At 40.1% G+C, this 27034-nt stretch overlaps 3 protein-coding genes across 6 annotated transcripts in view; 1 reads left to right on the top strand and 2 right to left on the bottom strand.

Moving 5' to 3' along the window:
* LOC131673032 (zinc finger CCCH domain-containing protein 13-like) overlaps positions 1-2312 on the bottom strand; it is a 30272-nt gene extending 27960 nt beyond the window's left edge. Inside the window, 1 exon segment of the mRNA XM_058950672.1 lies at positions 2301-2312. The gene's annotated coding sequence lies outside the window, so the exon portion shown is untranslated.
* The window catches only part of LOC131673033 (uncharacterized), a 58556-nt gene that overhangs the window by 28571 nt on the left and 2951 nt on the right, over positions 1-27034 (top strand). Inside the window, exons 1-2 of one of the 4 annotated variants that reach the window (XM_058950676.1) lie at positions 19553-19761; positions 25924-26231. In XM_058950676.1, the coding sequence (XP_058806659.1) occupies positions 25929-26231 (303 nt within the window). In that variant the 5' untranslated portion in view covers positions 19553-19761; positions 25924-25928. Of the gene's footprint in view, positions 1-19552; positions 19762-21006; positions 21145-25923; positions 26232-27034 lie in introns of those variants that run through there. The other 3 variants (XM_058950675.1, XM_058950673.1, XM_058950674.1) reach the window with 3 other exon arrangements.
* LOC131673034 (U-scoloptoxin(01)-Er1a-like) lies at positions 10030-14654 on the bottom strand. Its single transcript, XM_058950677.1, has 5 exons — positions 14393-14654; positions 13840-13911; positions 10581-10703; positions 10366-10467; positions 10030-10303 (listed from the first exon to the last, which is right to left on the bottom strand). Exons 1-5 carry the CDS (start codon positions 14396-14398, stop codon positions 10226-10228), a joined length of 381 nt encoding a protein of 126 aa, XP_058806660.1. The 5' UTR covers positions 14399-14654; the 3' UTR covers positions 10030-10225.

A 27034-nucleotide genomic window follows, 5' to 3' on the forward strand; every position in this document is an offset into this window, starting at 1 on the left:
AGGCCTACAGTACGTCGAAAAAAAAAAGAAAAATTCTCCGTCTTTTCTCGCTTTCATGCGAATCAGCTACGGCTGCGGCAGTGTCGTTTTCGTTTTCGACCACAACTAGTCCAGTTAAGTATGCTCGACGATTCTTCGTCGTCTGCTATCTATACTTACATTAGATGGAGAATAGCTTTTTGCAATACTGCACGGTGAGAGAAAAATGCCCCGATAGGCTTGCAATCATTTGGATAAAATTTTCCGAGCTTTCTAGAAGAGAAAAAGAAAGAAGAGATTTTTTTTCGCTTCCTGGAGGCGATCGGCAATTAGAAACTCACGGCACACAAATCTCTCGACGGTGCTCCAAGATGCTACGGGTACAACACTCGCGCGGCTATGGCGTCAGCGTGAAATGATTCCGTCTTGCAACGAGGAGCTCCAGCGCACTCTCCGTGTAAATATCGATCAATTAGTCAAATAAGAGAGAATCCCGTCCACAGGAGGCGCATCTCGAAGCTCGATCGCCCGACGAAATTGGTCAGCGAGCGCTTTACGAAACTCCATGCGAAGCACGCGCGCCCGAGCAAATGCGAAGGAGGAAAGAGCGTTACATGCGTGTCCGAAAAAAGGAACGCGGCGAGCCGAATTATCCTGCATTGTGAAATCGATTTCTATGCTCCCTCCCCCGTCCTTGGACACGTGCAGTGTACATATTCCACATTCGAAAGTCCTGCTGCTGCTGCTGCCGCCGCTGCCGCCGCCGCCGCCGCCGCCGCCGCCGCCCCGGCGCAACAAAGCGCCAGCAGAACTTGGCGATCGGTTGGTTTCGACACGACGAGGCTTCTCGTTTCGCTATCTCTTTCTTTCTCCCGCTCGTTTGATATCGGCATGATTGCCTAAAAGAGTCGCGAACCAAGCGACGAACGCACGCGAGAAAATGGAATAAGGAGTCAAGGATGCAGCGGCGAAAGTTTCGCGGTTGCACTTTGCGCCCGGCACACGTATACCGTGTACATCTACGCCTACATTCCTCGGATAAATTATCACTAATGAGAGCTGTCGGCAGGTTTATTGTCTGATGCGCACAGCATTTTGCCTGCATTGTTTTTCCATCGACACGTCCATCGATTGTTCCACAATAAGCGCTCGTCGATCTCGTCCAATTATCCTTCGCGCGTTTCGTCACCTCGATCGTAGCTGATGGATGTACGAATTCATTGTGCTTTCTTCGATGAAAAGAATACGAACGCGAGCAATTGACAGTGAGCGTGTTGCGTCAATTTGAGTGTCTGCCTCTGCTGCTGTACACGGCCACAAGAATCCACGCTACGTAAATTCTTCGCCAAGCAATTTCACTGCACTCGACGGTAGTATAGCGTTAATGTGCCTTGGCACAAAGGTTCTGGAAAAGCTCTCTCTCTCTCTCTCTCTCTCTCATGCTGGCGTGCTCGTTAAGAAAGAACCTCCAAAACGTAGTTGGCAAGGTTTGCAACGAAAGAAAGTTCAGACTCGTTATCTCTAGGCCAAATTGCACCGAAGGTTCATTGTTTACGAGCAAGGAGCAAGCCCGCTCAGTCGATGTACAGATTGTAAAAACAGGTGTGCCGAAGCACCGCGCCCGAGACGGACACTTGTCCACTCGCGATTAAAATTGTTTTATGTACATGTATAAACTTTCGCTCGATCTGGTTGCACTCTATATATCGTTGAAAAAGCAGCAACTTGCTTTACTTATATTAATTATTGTTTTTTTTTTCTTTTTTTCAAATACCTGCAGCAGGTCGAAAGTGAAAGACACGTTATCCTCGCGCGCGTTGCGCCGCTTTTGAGCAGAGCAAAAGAAACAACGAACCGTGCAGCAGCCAGTTATATTCTTTTCGCTCATAACTCAGAGAATCAATTGGAAAGAAGTAACGTTCATTTCTCAACAACAACTGTGATGAGACGCCACTCGATATTTTCGACGTTACGTCTAGCTTTCATTTTCAGCGTCCTACTAAAACCGAGAGAAGCATCAATAAGTAGCTGCGTCTATACACTCACCGAGAGTGGAAAAAAAAATAGACTGAATGAATGCCCCGACGACCAATTCCGATTGGTTATACTTTCATTTTCACGTGAGAAAAGAGATGTCAACGCTAGAGCAAGCTGTGCCTGCTTGATACCTCCGATCTCTTCACTTTCGTTTTCTTTCGCTAATCGATCGTGCGATTGATCGTTTGTTTTTTTTTTTTTTTTTCATTAGAAAGCGGACGGACGGTTGACCACACTTTTTCCCTGAACCGTACAAATAAGCAAACAAATTTAAAAACACTGACCTGTCTCGGCTGTGTCTCAGTCTCGGAGCAGCATGCGCATCAATCCCTCATGAAAGAAAATGCGGCATACGCTCCACTCTTGGGGTGGTAAATGTATCCTCTGCTCGATTATCCCTTTTTTTGCGCGCGGTGAGGTCCACGCACTGGTGGAGGAATAATAAAACAAAAAGATGCACTATATTCGGCACTTTCACGACGACGACAACGACGACGACAACGACGACGACGACGACGACGACGACGACGACGGAGACGACGGAAACGGAGACGACGAGTTGCGGGCACGCTCGCGAGAACGAGACTGACTGACCGACCGGCAACAGCAGTGAGTGAGAACGACACCAACACACAGTCTCTGAAGTAGTTGCGACTTGGTCGTCTGCGACTCGAGCTTTCTATCGCGAGGAGCGGGGCCTTCTCTCTCTCTTTTACTCCCCCCTTTCTTTCCAAGGGGGCCCTAAACGTATATATGTACATCAGGTGGGGATAAAACAGTCCATTGGCGTAGTATACCGTATGCCTTGCGAGTACGAGACAAGTGTAAGTCGATTACGAAGAACTCCATGCCAGTGGCGTGGGAGATACTTCCATGCAACGGCGAAAGGCGTCTACTCGTAAGCTTTGCTTGATTCTCAACGGTACGCACCTGTTCAGCATAATATTGATGGATTTTGTTATTTTAGGGCCCTCTTTCAAATATTTTTCAACGCATTTTTCTTCAAAAAATTTCTCAAAATCATCGATGCAAATTTAGTTTTTGTTCGCTAAATAGACATTTGGACAATTTCAATTATTTCCATGAAAAATATTTGATTCTATGTTGAGTACCAGTAGCTTAGAGAAATTTATTCTATCGAAAATAAACAGTTGTTTGAAAATTCAATTGCGGTTGCACAGCAATCCAGAGTTGACATCAACGCATCTTGTACGTGTCTGACCAAAGCGCGACTCTTTTCTACTTACAGACCCGTAAGTTAGTTTAGATCACTTTTCCATTCACTACTTAATACTTAGTCTTGTTCCAATTCCAATATTACTGCTACAGATTCCAGCTATATAAAGATACGTATTGATGAATTCCAAATGATCAATAGAGCAAATAAAAAATTATTTACAATAATTATGTGTGTTTAGAATAGAAGTTGATTATTCGGCGCTCATCGCAATGTATTCGATTTTTGCAATGCTCTGTTTGCAACTACGACGTGATAAATTGACAATTATGCTTCCTTCGAATGCATGTTTTCTTCAAACTTATCTCTATGCATCTGTGAAATTGGCAACTTATAAAAAAACGTTGTACAAGTCTTGGCGGACTACACGCCGAATAAATTCTTGCAAAGCTACGCGTAAGACTCTCGCTTCGTAACGATATTTTTTCTCTCTCGCGCGCCTGATACAGCCATTTGTCATAAAAGTGGATTTTAATGTATTCGGTTGGCTACAAGAAACGTGCAAGCGTTTCAAGAAGAAAAAGAGTGCGATGGAGCTTCTTCCATCGACACGCGCTGGCAATGCGTATGCCTATAACGTAACTGCAGGCACGCGCGTGGAATACGCACGAGCATTTCGCGAATGATTTCCAAGGGCGTTCTAAGTACTTTGCCTGCTCAAGTGGCGATACACGACGACGCTCTTTTTTCCATTCACGGATGAATAAATCATTATCGCCGTAGTGTCATAATTTCCACCTTTTGATGGGATTATTCCCTATGAGCGATAATGAGGTATGAGCCAATGCGAATAGAAAAAATCCCAGCTAACTGGTAAAATGCAAGACCTTGGCGTACCATTAGTGTCGAGTTATTAATTATTTACGATTGATAGCTATTTTTTCAGCGCAGAAAGTAAAAGCCGCTTTTAAATGTATCGTCATCGTATGCGACGTTATTTGCACCCTCGGGCTGAATCTCATTAGCGCTCATCATCAATATTATGCAACTTGGATGGGTCAAGCGTAAACATCTTGTTAATTGGCATTTTTGATAATTGCACGCGGAACTGGAATAGCTCATCAGTCTGCATCGCATTAAATATAACATCGGAACAAAAGCAAGATTTGATTTTTAAAAATCTTCTTGAAAAATGTTGAATTCTTTTTCCGAGAAAGCATTCACGTAACCGGTAAATCATTGCTGACACAAGTATATGACCCATTCACGAAGGCGGATTGTCATCTCGCCAAATAAGATTCTCTGGCTGTGTGATGTACCGCGCAATTTGTCTTATCCCATGCAATGTTATTTATGTCGTGGAGAGCGTTATCGTGCAGAAAGAAAGCGAAGCACGCGGTCAATACAAGAGACGTCGCGCAGATCCTTGTTATGCGGGTATATCGCGTCGCGTAAGTGGTCCGCTGTATTTTTTTTTGTTTTCTTTTGTTTTTTTTTTGTTTTTTTTTTTTCCTCGACACTTTAATTTAATTAACGATTTCACAGGAGGGGCCCGAGGTCGCACTTTCACACCAAGTTTTCGCGCGGATCCGCGTTGCAAAGCGCGCGACTTGGCATATAACCGCTGCTGTACAGTAATAAAAGTTTTGCCAGGATCATAATTGTAGCAACTTGAGTCAGAGATAAAATTTGTACACACGGTGTGCTGTAGCTGCGGTCTGAAGTTTCTTATGCAATTTTAGCACGCTGGACGTACTTTTTTTTATTCACTCTTCCGAGAAAACAATTGCCTTTTACGTCGTGCGGAATTTCCGCTGCGTTTCACATCGCATATACTTCTTTAGGGTAATCATGATACGCTTGGACGGAAAAAATTTTTACTTCGAACTTCAGGACATATTTCGGATTACATTATTATTCGAACGCGAGAAAGTTCTTCTCGGAATCGTAACTCATCTCGAAAGAGAAAAAGATTAGCCATTGAATATTGTTTTATCCGCGTTCAAAATATTAAAAGAAAATACTAAGCTTACGAGCTGCGTGATCGCATCTCATTGTTAGAAAATCCAAACGTCCTCGTCAAACAATGTTCCGACTCTATTTTTTTCGCTAATCGACTTGGCGATGAGCTTATCGCCCACGCGTTCGCTTTAACAAGATCTATTGAGTTACGAAGAGTGAAAGTAGAACGCAAATGGAATCTCTTTGAGGCAAATAACACGGCAGCGAAGTTGCCGTAACAATCGGGTGGCGCATCGCGAGCGGAATCGAAATTCTTCATTCAACGTGCCATTCGCACTTTTTTCTCAAAGTTTCTGTGTGATTCACAATGGTTCGTTTGCATTCCGAGTCTCTTCTTGCACATATCGATTTCTTTTAGTGGAAACCTGCTGACGATGGTATAGTAGATTATGCGACACGAGACATTTTAACCGGTCACTGAAAAAGGATAGAGTTTATTGTTGCTACGTGAAATTTCCAATGTGTGCAAGTTGGTTCTGTACGAAACAAAGAAACGAGTAGGTTTTACCTCATATTTACGGCCAGTATTGATACCATTCTGGAAATTTTTGTAAAGATCTTATAAGAATATGGAAAGCTTGGTTTTCCCAAAATATATCTATTTTGCCGATAGCCGTCAATTTTATAGATGACGTCAACTTTAACGTTACATCACAACGACGTTAATTATACGGCGAGTGGTCTTTTGCATTTTTAAATTTTTACGTCCTTTTTGATTTACTAGTATACTTTATAATACCCGTTGATTTTAACCGTCAAATGATTTGTTTGTTTTATATCTTCCAAAAATTCCAAAGTAATTTTCTGTGTAAATTAATATTTCACGTTTGTTGTCTTGTGATCGATATGTGAACACTTTCATATTTTTATAGTTTTTGTGACCTTCTTTTATCGGCGATAATCGGAACATTAAAAAAATCGACTATTAAAGTGTTATTTAAAAAAAAAACTACATTCTTAAGGCATGGTACAATCGATCGTATCCTAGATCGTGAGAACGCTATATCACTAAGTAGGCGTGCATGCACTTGATTGACTCTTGAATATGAAAGTGATAAATTGTAATAGAACCGAGAGAATGAAATGAGCTCTTTGAAAGAGAAAATAATTAATAGTCACAATGTATTCTTATGACTTATAATCAAACCAGACCAATCCCCTTTTATTATATTTCATAATCACGTACTTTTTCAAATTGAAAAATAATCAATATTTTGATGCTTCTTACGATTACTTATATGAGCTAAGTACACTTGAAGTTAAAAAAATCATTGGAAACACTTCAAATGAATGAAATTGCAATGAAAAATTCATTATAAATTGAATACAATAAATATTTTCAATTCTACACTCGAATCTCTAAAAACCAATGTTTGTGAGAATAAGAATAAACGTCTAGCACTATAGGATAGTCGAGTAATATAGTAGACGACTTTCGCAATTGACAGCACTCTGCCTACGCAAAAACTCTGCAAGGTATGATAGAAGTATACGATTACATGCTCACGTGACTACCATTATATCAAATGTAAATGAGTTTTCTATTGAGATCTATTGTCTGAGTTTAACTGTGAATATGCTACTTTTACCTTGAACTCTACATTAAGTCTTTCGACATCGTTATGCAGAAGAGCGTTCCTCAATTAATGTAAGCTTGTTAATTTATGAAAATGGTAGTCTTGTTTTTTCAACACGCACACAATAATGGACAATAAAATGACGAAGCAAGAGTAGTCGGATCAATCAGAGGTGTGAATATGATTTGATATCTGCATTAAAAATCATTGTAAGTCCATTATCATAATTGTCTTGATTGAAATAAATATTTCATCTCTAGGAACGATTACAAAGTGAAATTCTGTTGTTGCTCTTTTTTTTTTGGTTCCAGTAAGCGTTATCTCGCTATCCGGAACGACATACAGAAATTAAAAAAGGAATCGCGACGACAGTGCGAAACTCGAATTCTCTTTGTTCTCCAACGGAATGCTGCTCCTTGCGGCCAACTGTAAATCGCAAAATTATCGCCGACTCGAAATACATAAAGAAGCGTGCAGTCGATAACCTTTCCTCCGAGAACTTTTCCACCAAAAAAAGACCATCTCTGCTGCTCGACGAACCAGCCGAGAATAGCAATGTTTTCGCGCGCAGGGCATATCGGTATAATGCAACCAGTCTGGTATTTCTGGAATTCTGACGCCCGCATCGACGAAGCACACAATGCGGCCAAGTTCGTCGACTGCGGTCACGGTAAAGTTCAGAAACCCCTTAAGGACATCGAGTTCTCAATTTTTTTTCTTCGAATATTTTCCCGGGTCTCTTTCTCCGGTTGTTTCCATTCAAGGTTGAACGGCGACGCGCGTATCCTTGCGTATATCATATCGTCCAGTCGAGGCTCTTTCACTCGCCACGCGCGCGCAAGCGAGCGACCGTCCATCCTCTTCGTTAACTATATACTCACCTGCGAAAGTTCAACTCGCGCTGATTTATGAAACTTGGCTTCGTGTTGTCTAAAGGTGAAATTACACCAAGACGCGTACAATTGAGTCTTGGCTATTTTCTCTCTCTTTCTCTCTTGTATATGTAAGCTGGCGCGACCTCTTTTGTCGACGCAGGACTTTAATTGACTGGATGGTGCGTGAAGTAGACATTTCGAACGGTCTGCCGGGATTCTCAAGTTGCACTCTGACAATCATGAGCTTGGTACCAAGAGAAACGAACAATGAAAAAAAATCACACACTCGCGAAACTATCGGTAGTGAACCAAATATACTTTTTATAGAATATATTTTTCGCGAAAATCATTGACTACGTTCGTAAACGCAAACGACAACATAAACTTCTATCTCTTGAGATGGCTACGGACATTAAAAAGGCTTACGACGGTTGCGTAAGCCCGACGCGGCTTACTGAAAAGTGATACGCTAGTTGGAGTACATCAGTCTGCTTAACGAGGCGGCCTGCGCATATACATGTCGTCGTCTCGCGTACGTATACGCAGAAGCCGAGGCTGCAAATTGTTTGCCCTCGCGTAACGAGTCCTAGCAGCCGCGTGCGACGAAAAGAGGGAAAGAAGAAATGGAGCAGGAAGCTGCGTGCGCGCCTGCGCGGAGCGCACGCACGCTTTCTAAGGAGGTCTCTCTCTCTCTCTCTCTGCGCAGGCACAATTTGCTCTCATTGTTCATGGCTTTCAGCGCGAAAGCCGGAAACATCGCGTACGTACGCTACAGTCGCCTGCCTGCCTAGCAGTCGAGTCAGCGTGCGCGAAGGAAACGAGCATTGTCATTCCAAAAGTCCTCGGGACCCGTGACGCTGCCGTGCATCCTTGCGCGGCTAGGCTGCCAACTAGGTCTCCCCTTCTACGCGGTCCAACGCGCATACCCTTTCCTTCTCTCGTCATCGTACGCACGTACGAGTTTCCCTTGCTCGCTTCGATGAACTCGGTTAACGATTACGATATCGCCGATACTTTGATTAATTTGAAGAGTGGCTGGATGAAAATGAAAAGGAACGCAAAGAGACGCCACTTCCGTTCACCGCAAAATCAGGCGAAGCAGTTCGAATGTCGAATTTGAAATTCGGTGAAAGTTGAACACACGCGCGGCTTTCAATGAGATAATCCAGCAATTAGTTTTTCGAGAGAGAACGAAACGAGAAATGCGCCATTAAAACGTTTTATCGCCTTTCAGTTCGGCTATTTATAACAGACTTGACGAAAATCGCCGAGATAAATTAGCACTGAAGTAACAATCGTCAGGACAATGGGCATCGACGTTGAAAAAGAATTTACTAGCGAAAATGACTGAGAGCTCAATGCAAAAGCGATGATATTTCAGTGAGGTTCGGGAAACGGCATTTGCAATTACTCGCTTTTTCTGACGAAAACGAAAAACAGTCGGCCGTAAAATCTACGTGTACGCAGGTACGTGTACGCGCCTTGCTAATTGAGATATTTCTCATCACAAACCTGGGAGAATACACGTACAATGGTGGCAGTGGTATACGGTCGTGTACATAAATAAACGGGCCGGCGCGCAACAATCTCACGCGGAGACAGCTGTTCGAGCGAGTCGCGGGTGAGAGGGGGAGGGGTAGAACGTGCAGCACGCGCCTGGCAAAGTCGCGGCGGCGCGGCGGCGGCCTGGTCAACCGATCGCGAGCGAACGCTCACTTTCTATTACCCAATCGCGCCAAGAAATTGCCAAGGAGCAGTGTCGACGCGCTCGTGTCTCATGTATCTGCACGGTCTGACCGAAACACGCACTCCATCAATTCTATTGGCTATGATGGACATGGAAAAGTACGTTTTTGGACGGTACCCGCGGTACGATCCTCTAATGCTTGATCGTCAAATGTTGCGGTATCAATATAAGTAATCTTGGAGGATTTGTCAGCTGATTAATTCGCTCGTGATCGTAGATAAATGTCGTGAATGTAAACACAGGCAAATAGCGATACGCGCCATTTTACGATCAAAATTCCACCAGGAAAAAGGAGCAACGCTGTCGGCTATAAATCGCCAAGAGATGATTTGTTTAACTAGATGCAGTTGAGTTTGGTAAACATTAGGTTTGCATGAGGCACACGTATTCACGTGGATTTTATAATGGAAATTCACTCTTCTCAATTCATGAATCTCAAATGTTGAATGCACCAATGTAGTCTCTACATGCGTAATGAAAGTGATTGTAGGGAAAAAATGTTTATCCCGAAAGACAATGATAAATAGCTGGTTGCAAATTAATTTGCAAAATAAAAAAATCTTTTTGTAATAGTTCTATTGATATCAACATTCGAAAAAGATTACTTCTGCGAAGAATACGACATACCTGTCACTATATCCTGCGTTGGTAAAGTCAACGGTTCTACGTATCATACGATACGTCGGCAAAAAGAACATTATATTGTCAACAATTTTAGTACCGAGTATGAAAATAAGGTGAAGTTTATTAATTTACATTCTTATTTTTGAAGAAAAAAACAATACGGGCGTTCGATCTGTAATATAAACGCTTAAATCCAGTTTCCTCGCGCATCCTTGTAAAGGTCCTCATTGATACTGTATAAACGAGGTGAGTCGGCACAGTCAACCTTAAATTAATTAAAAATAAATAATAAAAATTTTGAAAGAAATTAAAATAGTTTTTGATTACCTTGAACCACCAATCACAGACACGCGCCGTTTGACTGAATACAGTTCCGTTCGGACAAAGAAAGCTGAACATCCTTCCTCCGGGAATACACCAGTGCCATACCTTTCAATGTTCAATATATATTATGAAATGTCGTATCACAATTCGTCGATATCGCTAACGAAAAAAATTCAATTCAAATCCGCCGGAATGATATAATAAATATAACGATTTACCTGACATCTCGTATCGGGATCGGCGTAGTAACCTGGTATTTTACCTCTGCAGGTAAAAGGCAGACCAAACGGTACGGAATTGTATATTGGGTAATCTACTCCAGGCGTATATCCATCAACTTGCTAAAAAATAATAAACGTTTTATGCAGGCCTATTATTATGCGTTTCTATATTTATTTAGAATTCAAAATTTTCACTAGGCAATAATAGATAAAGTGAACTTGAGAATTTTCGTAAAACTGAGTCAATTTTATAAATCGTTGCCAAAATATTTGGAAGCATATGACAAGAAACATTCATTCTTTACCTAAACTGTTTGGTTTTATTTATAAAATTGTTTCAAATATAAATTTGATTTAGTGTATCTTTTAGATAACAAAACTACAAGTACGAGTACGAGTACAAGTACAAAATTATAATTACAAATAAAATTATAAGAAATGAAATATTAACGAGTATTACAAATAAATTTTAAATTAATGATTTTAATTTTTAATAGCACAACTTAATAAGTTTAATCAACCGATACAAAATTAGTTAATTAATATATTGAATATTGAATAGTGATGTTTTCCGCATTTTACCATCAGTGATTGTGCGCTATGATTAACCTGGGCAGTAGAAAATGATTGATTTAAAATTTGATTCGTAACCGACTATAAATAATTTAGTATGTAAATATATAAAAATAAATAGCTACCGAAATTTCGAAATCACAATGTGAAAAACTACGCACAGATGCCAATATAACGATATAAAGATTGTTATTATGAGAGAGTAAATTTAAGAATAATGTAGTTGCAGTATTAGCAGTATAGTTATAATAGTATTACATTATTTCAATTGCTATGTCGAACGATTTGTCCATGCGCGCACGCGCGTATGTAACAGGAAATGAAATACCTTGAGGTGCAAAATTACGTCAGTTATCAAATACTCTTGTATTCCACATTTTTCCACATGAATCGAGTATGCGAAGAGAAGCAAAATGCATATCTTGTCTGGCATCGTTCATTGTGTATATTGTTAGTGAGAAACGGGTCAACAATTTATCTAGATGAGTCTTGATTAAAGCGTAATAACGCGCAAGGTAATGAAAGGAACATCGACGATCGTATAATCAATTAGTAGCTATTTTGATTGTTTTCGTAGAGTAATTGTAATTCTTAAAATCAGATACAGAATTAATGATATCTGAGAGCTAGCGAAAGCTAGCTAGAACACGCGTATTTTTTCAACGGAATATGCCCAGTTCGCCAAGAGCATAGGTGCAACGACCAAACAATAAAAGGATACAAGCTTGGCGTTATCAAGATTGGCATCACGATTAACAAGTCCTCGCGGCAATCGCACGTTCGATCGCGTTACTTGACGTCCGAATATAATCGCAGTGTCGGTCCGGGGAAAATAAAGATCGGAAGACAATCGGGGGGGCTCCTTTATTTGCCGACGTCAATCAAAATTTCACGGCCGCGGCTTCCGGTGAAAATGAATGGCTCGCGCGCGCATGCGCCTACGCGGTTGCGTGATAGGATGCTGCAACCTTCGCACCTGTTGAATTTAATTGTCTTGCATTGGGCTATCGCACGCCCGTCGGCGCTTTTTCTTTCTGTTTGACTCCCCTCCTTCTCTCCCCACCTCTCTGACGCTTCTTTTTTTTTGTAGTATTTTTGTCGCGTGCGCGCGCTTGACTATATTTCGTACTGACAACGATCACCGGCGAGCTCAATAAAACAGACGAATCGGCGTATTATGCCAGTCATTCGTTTCGTTCGTATTTCGTTCGAAAAACTCTTTTCTTTCTATTCGAGGTTGCGCAATAACTGATCGACAGATTGTGCCATTGCGTTGTCGTTTTTGAACCAATGACGTAACGGTCAAAATGTTTTAGATTTTGTCAGGAGAGCAAGTGTCTGTAGCGTGAAATGGAATGCAAATTGCCAGTCTACTTAAAACAAAACGAAAGAATACCCAGATTCATATGATTGTAATATAAAATAAGCTCACAATCCTTTCGTGATATGCTAAAAACTGAACAAAGTACGAGGATCGGTAAAGGTGATACACCAGGGATTTTAATCCGCCGGTTGTGTCAGCGTATCTCACAGCCGACACAACAAATATTGACTGTCACACGGTAACACTCTTCATTTGATTTAATGTTATGTTCTTCTGGATGCTTACGGAATAAGACCCCAGGGTCGTTCAAAGCGTAAATATCAACCGCATCTTTTTATCAAATTTCTTCATTCACGTGTAAAGCCATTTTTATAAAGTCACTTGATGTAGACTTTGAGTAATAGTATGGGTTACACCCTTAGCATCATCTTGAGGTAAGAAATCTTATATTCTATAGGTATCATCCATTACAGTTTTGCATAAGATGCATCGGATGAGAAACATTATGGTACAGTGTTACATAATAAAATACAGCTATCGTTTTTCTTTTTTTTGAGAAATATCCACGATAAGGAAAGGAAGTCGGTTTCGTCGAAAGGAAACACGCGTAAGAAAAAATTTTGTGGTTTTAGTCCGAAAAGAGAAAAAAGAGAGATAAGTAAATGTAACGCTGACATGAAAATTAGCAGCAGCAAAAATATATATCCGAAACTGCATAATATTGCGTGTAATTATCAATGTATGTTATGAAATGCCTCATATTGTAATGAAATTTTTATTTCGCACGTGACGTCACGCCAAAATGCAAGTGTCGAATATAAAATTTGAAGGGAAAAATTGATTTAGGAGATGTTCAAAATGAACCAACCCAAGCGTGCGAAAAGTTAATTAATTAATTAGCGCGGCGAGGAGTACATATATACCGAAGGGAAGTAATATGTGAAAAACGCGTTCACTTGTCATTGTTGCGCGGCGCGCTTCGTGAGAAGTTGGAATAACGTGAAAATAATGCAGCTTACGAAGCAGGGATTATAAAGTTGTGAGCCCCACGAAGTTTCGTAAAAGCATTTCACTTGTCGGTCCATCTTTTTCGTGTAATCATACGTTGCATAAGGTGATCGCTAAATTTCTTATAATGGGAAGAAATTACAACGATCGGTTTTGCATGTTACACGAGCGCATCTTCGCTTGTTTTTACGGCATAGAAAGTGTCACGAAGTGTGTATTTTATTGCTCGGCAATTATGCTCTAGAATTCAATACTCAACTAAATTGTTTTTACTGACGGTTCACGATCATTTTTTCCACCTCGTGTGTTGAGTAACTTTATGCGTAACATGCAAGTTAAATGAATACCTACCGCCATTGTTCGGTATAAAAGTAGCAATCCAATGACAAGGAGAGTGCTACCCAAATAGAACCTCGAAATAGTCTGAAATGTATAGCATATTACTTTAATCAAATTAATTGTTGTGCTTTCGCTCGAAAATTACTGATAGCATAAAATATCTTAAATTTTCAAATGATTTCATAAGTCGGACAATTTGAATTAATTAATTACAACGTTTTGTCATATTTTTAAATGGTACTTATTAAAAAAGCAAAATAATTTTTTTTAAACGACAATTAAAACATTAGTGAACAAAAGAATAATAAGATTTCCCTTTATGGGAAAGTATATTCATACATAAATAAACGCCTACGTAATCAACAAACTTTTTACCAAAGTTAAAGATAAGTGAAAAAATTGTAATAATTTAGATTTAAAGATAATTTAAATTTAATTTCAATAAAGAAAGCAATTTATAAAATGATCTAAAAAAGTAATAATAGGATATTTAACTGACTTATTTATTGTAAATTTAAATATTTAATTAGTACTATTATGGTATAAATATATAGAGTACACTTACCTTCATTTTGATCCGAAAAAAATTTCAAAACACCTGAATCAACCAGCGTCTATGCTAATCGCATGCATTTATCGCAGTTTGAACAATGTGTCAAATAATGTCAGTCAAAACTGCATCGGTTCACAATGAAAAGCAGAGAAAAACAGAGCTTTAAAACAAAATAAACGAATAAATCACAAGCTCACAGAGAGCCACTGGAGCCACAACAGAGAGCCGGCAATGGTATGCCGAAAAAGCTACGGATGCTAAAAGTGATTTGAGGATGGTAGGCTAGGTGGTGATGAATATATATGCAGTGTTAGAGAGATGGTCTGGGGGGGAAAATTTTGCACTCTGAGAGCCCCCCTTTCTTGGGGCTCCCACGCACACACCGATAGCGCAGAACGCGAAGTGTCCCTCTCCACCGACAGAACCTCGACGGTGTCGGTGCGATGCGCATGCACGTAGAGTTCTCATTTTCTATGAGAAGGTGCGAGAAAGGGGACTCGCAATGAAGATGAACCAACAACCGACTCACGTTGTTCCCAAAGACAATGTGGACTCGGTGGAGGGGAGTCTGAGCCGCGATTGCGCAATGTTTTGCCTCGGAAATCCGGAAACGACTGGCTATTTCACTTTGTTGACCTATAGGGAGACAATCAGCCGGAGAGCGTTCGCGCGGCGGATTTATAAACGAAAATTTAGTATTTCGGGTCGACATTCGGTGCAAATCCGGCTAGCTGTCCCGTACGTATTGTTTTGTCAAAAGCAACGGCTATTGCCGAGGTTGGCAGATGAGCTGGCTCGACAGCGGAAGAGAGCTTCTTGGTATGCTAATGCCGTCTACGTACAGGCGTGTGTTGATGCCATGTACTGGCTTTGTAGAAGTAGGGATCTCGCGCGCGTTTTCGTAATTGCCATATGGGTGACGCAGCGTTATGTGCTCTGTGCGTACACGAGTGGCGCAATTTGGAGTACAATGAAGATCGAGCATCTGGATTACGCACTCTAACTTCGTTACCAGCCTCCTCGTCTTCTTATGCTTCTACTTCTTCCTTTGCGTTCAGCTGATAGACATTTCCATGGGCGTCATGTTTATTGAACAGTTTGCTGATTATTTCTTCGCTATTTTTCTTGCCATTTCACAGCGGTTTAGAATGATGTTATGTAAAAGGTGTAAGAGGATCGAGAGTGTGGTGTGTGGCTTTTAAGTGGGCCGTGAAGAGGATCATATAGTTCGTTTGCAATTAGAGTCGCGAAGCTTATTGCAAAACATACCGTGTAATGATCATTGTACTTTGTTTCGTTTCATCCAGAACTTAAAGATGAATCATTGATCTTGGAAATATTATTGATACAATGTAATGTGCAGCATATTATTTTTCCATAGTTTAATATTTGGCCACTATGATCTATGATTGTTTCCATAACACAAGTATCGATGTTTACACTTTATGTGCCTCTATACTTCTTTCATTCAAATCACAATTCGGTTTTCCACAGAAAAAAATGCTCTACGAATCACGCGTCACGTGGACGTACGAAGCGTTCTTCTACAGTTAACAGCACTAAATTGGAGTAATTGTTAATTGTCCCAATAGCGCAATGGTAATGCGCCCATTTTCCGCCAGTTTTATGAGACTAAATCACTTCATAGAAAATTAATATCCATTCAAAATAAAATATAATTTTTTTTTCAATCAACATCGCCTGGTTAAATCCGATTATTATAGGAAAATAAGTATTTTGATAGCGTGCTTTTTTTCGCGTTGAAGATTAGAGAAAATAAAGCGGCACGTACAAAACGATACAGCGAGACATTTATTTGTTTCTCGGTCTGCAAACACAAAGAATTTCGTGTTTTAAACGAATTTCCTGGTTGCATTTCGAAACATCCGAGTTCTTTATCTTACCTTACCGCAGTTCAAGTGCTTAATTTACCTATAGCGTCTCTTTGTTTTTCTCGCATCGCGACCCATTGAAATTGGCTGTAACGAATCACAGACTCAATAGTAAGATAATTTATGCGTATCCTCTAATCATTGCATCTTTTAGCAGTTCTTACGTAGAAAAACGGAGTACACGAGATGTTATTACGTGAGTGTACGTCGGCCGCGCGTTCCGTTTTTCTACTGATTCATCGGTTACTTTTTTTCTCTCTTTTTCTTTCCTTCTGTCTATGTTGTACCTGTACGTCTATGAAAAACGGAAATCGTACTTAAAACGTCCGTACAATCCACTGAAATAATTTTTGCTCCTCATCTTAATCTATTCATCCAAGGTGAAAGTTGTTTCAACATTTTATGTGATACTTTGTCGAGAATTGAATACATACGGAATTACATTAATTTTCAGAAAAACTGGCACTCATATGAATCGTATGCACCTTAGGTGACCTTAAAAAATACCACTCATGTTTATATGCTGCATAATACAAAAAAAGCTGATATAAAAACGTCGTTTTCGTAAGTTGTAAAACATTTAAATATTAGAATAAAACTTCCAATTAAAAATAAAATTCAGCTTATGTTTATACACTTTGTGCTTCTAAAAATAGCTGACATAAGCACATAGTTTTCTTCAGTCATAACAAAATTTTAATTAATCCACTGTAAAATATTTTTCGTTTTTCTAGTATTAATTATTAATTAGATCAAAAATATTATGATGCATAGTGTTAAAATTTCTGGTCAATGCTGTTTCCTTTCATTTGAGTCATTATTACATGCTTAGGTGGATAACATTCTCCGTATAAAGACTTATTGTATATAATCAATTCAATAATACTTTTCAAGTGAAAAAAATATTTTATGAATGAATTTTATGAATAAAGAAATGTTATTTTAGTCGCGACACTCGAGTAGTTTTATTTTCCTCTAGGTAGAAATTAAGAAAGAAAGTAGATTATATGACATTCCCTGTCAGAGTAAAAGTCACAGTAACGAAAGCTATTATGTTACATTAATTATTCGTAATCTCTACAATTAAATTGCATCATAAAATAACTTAAAAAGGAGTACTTCGTCGGAAACTGTTCAAAGTATCAATAAATAAATATAATTAACTTTTCATGTTCTTAGAATCACAAAAGTACCGTATATAGCAATAATCATTTGTTCTCTACTCCAAATGGTGACAAAGTCGCTTATGAGCTCCAGTTTGTCGATTTTCTAAGATACGCTATAGTATTATTATATAATTACCACTAAAATTGGCAGTTGGCATCGCAGAATGCAACAACAATGGAATCTTCTAGAATAATTAGATTCAATCTTGCCTTCTTGTAAGGCATGCGAATCTCGAACTAAAAATGCTTGTTCCATTCGAATGTTTCCGGAGTACTTTATATTTCATAATAAGACTGTATGTTAACTTCCGAATCTATAAAGACTCTTCCTGAAATGACTTTGGGAACTTGGAAATATTTCTCATGTGCATCACCTCTATTACCTTATTTTACGACTCAATTATAAAAACTTATGTCAGAAGAAGAACAAATGGAGCTACTTACTGAGAAATAATCAGAAATGATGTAACATTTACCGCAGTACTGATGTTTCTACAATAATTAATCTAGAATTCATTAAAAATTGTTAATTGTAACAACATTTTTAGATGACTGTTAAGGAAGTAGTCTGTTAATGAAAAATTGTACCAAACGAGTATGACCGGTGTAAAGTACCACTGTGTAGTCTGAATCAGGAAAATTTCAGAATGCAGAATAAATAATTCTTTATGCGGTCCCTTTCAAACAATCAACAAAAAGTCAGTCACTTGTGTTTATATTCTCTAACTAAGCATTCAACGCGGCGCCCTCTTTGTAGAAAACAGAAGAAATCAGTGATTCCCAACACCTTTCCTAGTCCTAGCTATTTGAGAGCCATATATCGGTGTTCACCGGCACATTTGCAACGACGAGCTTGCATTTCAGAGCTCTCGACAATTATCAGCTTGGCCGGAAGCGCCGACGGAATAAGGCGATCCCAGTCCCTAAATCAGCAGGTTTGTACTCGTTTCCCCATATTTCAGCCTCGCGACCATGCAAAAGCCGTTTATATATATATGTATGTATATGTATATATATATAAGAAAGAGAGAGAGAGAGAGAGAGAGAGAGAGAGAGAGAGAGAGAGAGAGAGAGAGAGAGAGAGGAAGGGAGGGACAGCGGGAGGGAGAAAGGAAATCGTGCGCGGCGTTGAAAAAAAAACGGAAGTCATCCTCTCACGTGTTGTATAGTTGTCGTCTCGTCCCTCCTGCACACATTAAGCCTCGACATTGATTACTTCGGAGCCGAGTCGACTGCGTTTCGCATACGTATCATTGGGTTATTGTACTTTGTTTTACGTTACGGTAACGTTATGATTGTGTACGTACGTGAGGTACCATATATAGGTTCACGTACCGAGTTTCACGACGTTCACTTATGCGCATGTAAGTAAATGTGAGTATGTGCATTCAACTAACACGTTGTCGCGTTTTGAGCGCGAAATTAAGGTGCGATCACACTGATTAGCGACGTATTTCAAATCAATGTTTTTCCTTTAAATTCTATATTTTTATAAATAAATCATTTATATCTGTAGACTGAGAACAAAGTTTATTTAATAACATTGGTATACAGAGATATGTGCACACAGCGTTTCGCAAATTAAGTAAAAAGTGAAAAGGCGTATCATTGCATTTCCGGAAGTTGAACATAGGAATAAAGTTTTTTTTCCAAGGCGAGTTGTACATTGCCAATTGTAAACATTTTGCAATTTCCTATAATAAATACACATTTCGACGTCCAGGTAGGCTGAAACAAAAAAAAAATGATTTATTTATCGTCGTTTCTTTGGTTACCGATAACAACCGAAATCGAAACATGTTTCCATAACATGCACAGCATTGAACGACGCAGCAAAACAGCGCGCGTACGTGCGTTTCCTCTCGGGAGCAATTCTCTTCCATGGGCGCTTTATGAAAATGCATATATAATCGCGCAAGTAGCGTAATGCACGTGAGAGCGAGGGAGAGAGGATAGTGCCCATCGTACCTTAAACCGGCTCTCTCGCTACTCGCACACACATACACGCGGCTACGCGCACAGGCGGTTGTAGAGCGCCGGTGTGCGCGCGCGCGGGGGGTCTCCCGCGGCTTTTATCAGTGAGTAGAACGTGGCTGGGGCTCTCGCGCGTCCCACATTTCCTTTCAGTGCGCGCTCGGTACGCATTCCAACAAGTGGGCTTTAACTCCCGCGGGATCATCGCCGTCGTCGACGCACTTTTGCATCCACGCAGCTTACAAATACTGCACTCCCGTGCATCTCTCTGAACTCACTCGTTTTGCCATTGTTGTTTGGAACGAACAAACAAGCTAACCGTGTTGACACTGCGGCTGCTTCGAATGAGGTTTGACCTTGATTTTCAGTTTTAATTATACGCCTGCACTTCTGGTGTCGCGCGATCGGGCCTGCACTTTCGTTTCTCTTGTTTTCGTTTTTTCTCCGACTTTCTTCCTCGATTGGAAATCTGTTTAGTCGGGTTCCGTGGATTGTGTTTTTGCTTCAGTCTAGCAATCGCGTGCATTTTCTTATAGAGCCACGTGCGTCGCAAAAGTATACTAAATTAAAAATAAAGAAAAATGATAAAGCGCAAACGTGAGGGAAGAATATATGCTGTTCCGATGATACAGTATCTCAATATAATAATTGTACGTGCCGGAATGACGATTACAAGCCGTTACTTGCACGAGGACTTTTCTTCGTGAAAATCAGTACGTGCCTTCATTTTGATTGTGCTATTGCAAAGATCGCTGATGGTAATCGATATGCCATTCTGCACAGCATTCCAAACAGAAAATCCTCTTCGTTCATTTGCACATTGCCGCTCGCAAATGTTTTTGAGCAGACAAGATGAAAGGCTGGCGAGCGCAATTCGACAAAAAAAAAAAGTTCTTAAAATTACACGCGAGTCCAAGTTTTAACTCGATTACACATCGGACTGTCCATGTACGTACATGTGCAGCTCTGGAAGCGCATAATTATTTTTTATGCGCGTCGACGCGATGATTTCCGCGTTGCAGCCGCAGCCGACAGCAGCGCATTCCGCCGACCCAATTAGCAATCAGCAGAGCACGAGAAAAATGACGAGCATCCCCATCGAAATAAATGGAGTCGATTTATATCCGAGATCCCGTGAAAGCATTCCTAGTTCCTATGCAAAAACCTGAATGGCAATTTTTATAACGCTTCCCCCTCTCGCTCACGCACGCGCGCAGGCATTCTCGTCATTGCGCGCTATTCTGCCCCTTTTATTTCTCGAAGAAGAATTTCTACTTCTTCGTTTGGAGAGCCACGGAGAGAGAGAGAGAGAGAGAGAGAGAAAGAGTCATTGCACCTGTCGTGCTTGGAAGTGTTTGCGGAAGCATCGAAAGAGAGAGAGAGAGAGGGGGGGGGCAGACAGAGACCGCGATTTGAGCGTAGCGCAGGTGCGCGCGAGAGGTGCATATCACTTTGCCGCCTGTAACACGATTACACTTGATTACCCTTCTTCGCGCGCGTATACGAAAGCGAGAGAGGTAATGGAAAGAGTGAGATAAAGCTTGGCGCGCGACGGCGCCAAATCGCCGAGGTGAATTACGTTGTCAGTCGTGTGCGTGTCGAGAGTGTCCAGCGGCACGTTCGCGGAACGCTGTCAAGCTGTTCCTTCCTTGTTTCCACTGTCGTAAAAGTGTTACACGCTACCTCGCTAACTAAATTCTTCTCGTTTTCGTCTGACTGGCTTATTCATTGGGTACGTATTAGGAAACAGCAACTTTATTCCGCGACACGCGTCAACGTTCTCTATGCTGATGGTCTCGAGCTACGAAAATTCGACGAGTTGAATATTCGACCGAGTAGGAAATGTTTTCAGTGTCGTTACGAGTATCGCGGTATTATGATTGTACAATGTTATTGTTCGCAAGCTCTTCGGTATGGTTTTCATTCACACGTCCGAATGAATCGATAACTCAATTCGGATAAATTATTTGCGAAACCGTAAGCCACACCTTTTAGCGTGTAAGATCATAGCGACCATCGTTGGCAATATCTCCGATCAATGTTTGTATTTACGTGCGTTTGCATAAAATCCGCAAGTTTCGTGATTACGCTCGGCAAATGAATAACAGAAAAACACGCATGTAATCATCAGATATTCAAGTCTTCTGCTCTCTTATCAATTCCTTATCTCGCGTTCCACTCGACCGATTCACCATCTTGGCTTTTAATCGGCCGCGCTTTTCCATTGTTTCGCGCGATTCGCGCGCCGTGGACTTGAAAATCGCGATTACTTCTTCGCAATGGACTCGTAGTTTTTTTTAATGCATCCTAGATTCGCTTTCTCACGCTGTTACATATTAATCTTGCGGAAAAATTCAAGGAGAACACAAGATAGAACAAGAAGCTCGGAGCTGTATCCATAACGTTCGTAAAATTATAGTACGTGCAGCCGTTGCACAGCCGCGCGCCAACTCAATTTTTAAACGATCGGACAATTGACGAACAAATAACATACCGTGACGTTTTACTGAACGTCCAGAGGTCAGTGGCGTTGGAATAAGTGCGGAAGTACTCATGAAAGGAAAGAGAGAGAGAGAGAGAGAGAGAGAGAGAGAAAACGGGTTGAAAATTTTCGGTCGGTTTCTTGCGCGCGTGTGCCGTCTAAACGGCGGATGCTCACGCATCGTTAAAGCCTCGCGCGGCGCGCGCGCATACACAACGGTTTCCGTTGTTGTCGAGAGGCGGCCGGAGATCCTCGCTAATTGCGCGCGCGCGAGCACTCGCTCCGAATAAAATGCTGGGCTCATATATGCTCGTGGCCGTCGTATATAAATTAAATTGCTCGCTCGGACAATGGCCGAAAGTAACGCCGCAACGCTTGCACGAGCACCGTCTCTCTATTTTTTTTTGTTGTCTTCCTCCCTGCTTTTTCATTTTTTTTCTTCCTTCCTGCGCGTGCGGCTTTTGATTGTGTCTTGATAGGGAGACCCCCTCGTACGAAATGATTGCCATTGTTTTGCGGGACAATTTGTTGAATGATTTCCTCTTCGATGCGAAATCCAACGAAACCGGTAATCATTATTTGATTTATTTCATTCGTTACTTTTCGTAGGATGGTGCTGAAAATAAAAACAATATTTTATATTTTTACGACGGCACTAACGTTAAGAAGCGCTCGCGCACACTTGGTTTTATATAATAGTCTAACCATCTCTGTAATTTTCTTCGCTTCGTTAAAATTAATCTTTTAATCTTGAGATGTGTGCTTCCAGGAGTTCAAGGTAAAATTTAAGAAAATTTCCCATCTGAAAAGATGTAACGGAAAGCCAGTACGACCGCAATAACAAGCTTTGCAAGTGCTTATGCTACTCAATTCACTTACCGTTAGCTTTGTATTTAAAGTCGCGTCCAAGCGAAAGAGTATTGTCACGGACACCTATAACGCACTTTTTTTTTCGTTCTAAAAACGACCAAAACGCCTATCTGTATAATCGTGTATACGTAACATTTAAGAGTGCGCAACTATAATGTAAACATCAATTACATCGTTGACCACCCGGTGCACTCCAGTGGCAACGTATATTCTGTATGTATCTGAGCCGCCGCATATAAACTGCGTGACAGGTGCACTCCAGTGGCAACAGTTCGCGTGAAGGGTCAAGAGTTTAATTAGTGCTGTATGCCAAGGCGGCTTCTTTTTTTTTATTTGTAGGCATGCATCGTACATACATATACAGTCAATCGCAGTGCCATCATCATATATATACGTATGATTCTCGTGGATTTAACTTGCTTCGCTGCAATTAATAGACGTATTAATGTTATGTTCCATCATTATTACAAGACATGTATTTCATACACGCTTTGTCATGATAATTATTTAAACCGATTTACTTCCATTATAGGAAGTCGAATCGTGATCGCAATATAAAACATTCGGAACAGAAACGATCACTAAAATTTCAAATATTTTATATATATTAAAATTTTATTTGAAAAAAAGAAGACCCAATGAACATTGGAAAAGTAGAAATTTGTGTGTAATGAAAAAACCACGCAGAGAGCAGATATTCCGCAAAATCATTGCCAAAAAAAGTGATTATAATCCCTGTAATGCGTACATCAAAGTACCATTGTAGAATGAAAGAAAAAAACCTAAAACTACGCACCTGGAACGCTTCCGAGCTGTATACATTAATGAATCCCTCCCTACCTGTAGCTATCGGTCACCTGACTCACTTCCGCCTGTACAAGAGCCCCTTGAATATTAAAGGACTTTATCTCCTGGCAACTCTCATTCCTGTAACTGAACTTTCTGGTATTGTGCTGATATTGTACGTATTCATGACATATTTCAAACTGACTCTAATTGGTGCTGTCGTTGTTTAGTTAAAGTATATCAATTCTTTATCTCTGCGTGACTTTGATCAATACAAATATTTTCACTTGAATCTGCAATTACACATCTTATCACACATGTTTACCAAAGAACAATAACGATGGAGCTTAATCAACTGTGCTTGAATTTTCTTGTCTTGCAAGTGAAATATGGTTAGAAAAATTTTGCTTTTGAAAATGGGTTTAATTTGCAACACGTCATAATTAAAAGCTGACGTCGGTTATATGAATCTAAACCGTCGATTAAAAATATGGATATTATACTTCCAGCCGGTTGACTTATAGTCAATAAAAGTAATTTGATAGATCCAATCTTCAATTTTTGAAAGTGGAGTAATTTTCTACAAAACATCGAACAACGAAACTATGAGATATAGCATTTAAATTGGAACGTTCCGCCCTATAACGTCATGGTTCATTGGTATAGATACCTTTCTCATCCATTTTAGAGGGGTGGGAGGGGTGGGGGGGGGGGGGGGGTCGCTGAAGGGTGCGTATATATAGATCGCGGCATAAATAAGAACTCTAAACGGATCGGTCAGGTGCAAGGTGCAGCACGTGCTGTTGTTGCCACCACCGCCGCCACCGCTACACAGCCGACAGCTGTTTTCCGGTTAAAACCGAGACGTTGAAGAACTTTTTTTTTCTCCCTTTCGCTTTATCCTTTCCTAATTTTGCGGTTCGATGCACTCAATAGTATAACGACCTTAGTCCTAAGCAACTCCCGTTTGAAAAAAACAAGGCAAACAAAAAATCGATAGTATTTTGCGAAACTCGGCGATGTATTGTTGTTTGTTGCTGCGTGAGTTTCCGCTGTTGAACTTTGATGAATACTAAGCACGCAATTAACTTGCACTATTGAAATCGAAATCAAGAAAGGCTATGGGACCTTAAATGGACTTGAGAAATGGGTATGTTGAGGCTTGATTTTAATATATAATTTGATTGCATGAGAGTATAATGTTGAAGGCGAGACGGATAAGCGCGCAAGCATATGGCTGCTTTTTTTCCTTCGACAGCTGGATAAGAATCTGAGGAGGTATAACCTGGGACTAACTACTCTGTATGCACCCTTATATGAGCGCTACTTGACTCGGCTCTATTGAATTTCAATTAGGCGAAAATTACTCTGATTAAATCTCTTTTCTTTAGAAAAATGGATTGGATTTCAATATAAGTAGGGTCTTGTATTTTTCAAATTGTAGACTTTTCGAGGACTATTTTCTGCTTAGAATCGCATTAGTGTCAATTTATATGCTAGAGATCATTTAAAATTACCGCAGTCTTGCGTATCTGATTATTCAAAATATTTGAATTGATTTTGTTACACAACATGTAAGTGAATTATGCATAAAAAATGTTTATACTATTCACAATGCTTTGGCATTAATTTTTTCATAAGACATACATAATCACGAAGTGATGTTACTTTTCTATGTCGAGCCCAATTTGAATACCATCGAAATGTTAGATTAATAAAATATTGCATTTTCGAGTTACAAAAGAATGCTTCTAGAAATTATTGAAAATGAGGTGAAAAATGTACTGTTTTAAGATAAATACAATAATGAAAAATAAGCATAAATATTTTAATTATTAAAATTTGTCAATTTGGTACTTAGTTTCTTGGTAAACACTTTTAGAATACAATATCCAGAAATATAGGATATATCAGTGATAATTCGGCTATAAGTATCAGTTCTTTTCGCGTTTTTCGCGATTCCTCCTCCGACACTAAGCGAACTTTTTGCTTTACGATCATAAAACGTAAGGCATAGAAGTAATGGCCGTTGGCCATTCAATTACTCCCTTCGCAAGAAGCCCTAAATTGTTAGAAATACGCTCGAAGGAAGTTTGCCCTTTCCGATGCCAAAGGTACAATCACACCGAATGAGTACGCGGTATTCAGCGCACCAGGCCTTATCATACCCTGACATTAGAGACATATTGCATACGGCACCCTCTCCGCTGACCACTTGTATGCTCGCACCTCCTTCGAGAAACCAATCGCTCGACTACCCCCCGTAATAACACCAATTTCGAGCCCCCCATCAAGCGAAGTGCCCTTTCTTCCCTTGTCCCGTTGAAACGGAAAAGCTAGGTAGCAATACAAAAGCGCACTGTTGACCTGCAGGCTTGATGGCATCACCTGCGACGACGACGACGGCGGTTGGCTGCGATGACGTCTCGAAGACGAAGAGCAGCGGCAGCAGCAGTGGCAACGACGACACCCCCGTGAAAGGCGTGGCTTATGAGGCGCCGCCGGCGGAAACCGGAAGCAGCGCCGCGAGCGCCGAGACTACGTCGTCGCCGACAAAGCCACGGCGTACGCCAGTCGGCCACGAGACGCCGAACATACCGAATGTCGTTGAGTATCACTTGAAGGTGAAGCCGCAACCAGCAAACACTGCCAGGCACAACGGAACTGCTACCACTGCTGCGGTGAGCCGAACTCTTCTTTTTATTTTTTCTGATTCCGATGCGACTTTTTTTCATTCTTCCCCCCCTGTTGTCTCAATTGCATGGGAATCACATCCTTTGGCTCGTCATTTCTTCCAAATTTACGTTACACAATTCATAAATGAAAAATAAACCAACCTTTCTTCATAAATACATTATTTACTTTCTTTAACTGTAATAATAATATACACTTTTATAGTAATTTATTAAATAATATATTGTATGATGTAACGATAATTATCTGCTGAGATGTTTCTATAATTTAAAATAAATCAGGTTTAAAAATGTTTTGATGCTATTTTAATTAGTGCTTATGCATATAATTAATATAATATAACCATATAAGGTGAATTACTTTTTCATGTTTACAATAATAGAATTTACCAAGAATTATACAATTTTTTAAAAACACTTCTCATCTTTTTAATACGAAATCAGTTTAATTAGGAATATTTAATATTAATATTCAGTTACGAATATTTATACAACATTTTTTAATCGCAAATGTATGAAAGTTTCGTGATTTATCCATAAGAAATGTATTGTTCTTACACAATACCATTGTCACAAAAATTATGCAGATTAAAAATGAAGAATAGACAACTGTAAAATTAAATATTTAGTTGATTTATTTATTGTTACATAGATATATGGAACAGTCTTTTTCAATACCTACCTTTAAACTGTAAATCCTCGCATTGAAAATGTGTGAACACTTTCTGTACACCTACAACGGCCGTTTCTGACTTTCACTTTCGACTTCAATTTTACGGTTGGATTTTTTA

This window comes from Phymastichus coffea, unplaced genomic scaffold, assembly GCF_024137745.1.
Source record: "Phymastichus coffea isolate CEN01 unplaced genomic scaffold, Cenicafe_Pcof_1.1 PCOF00165, whole genome shotgun sequence".
NCBI lineage: Eukaryota > Metazoa > Arthropoda > Insecta > Hymenoptera > Eulophidae > Phymastichus > Phymastichus coffea.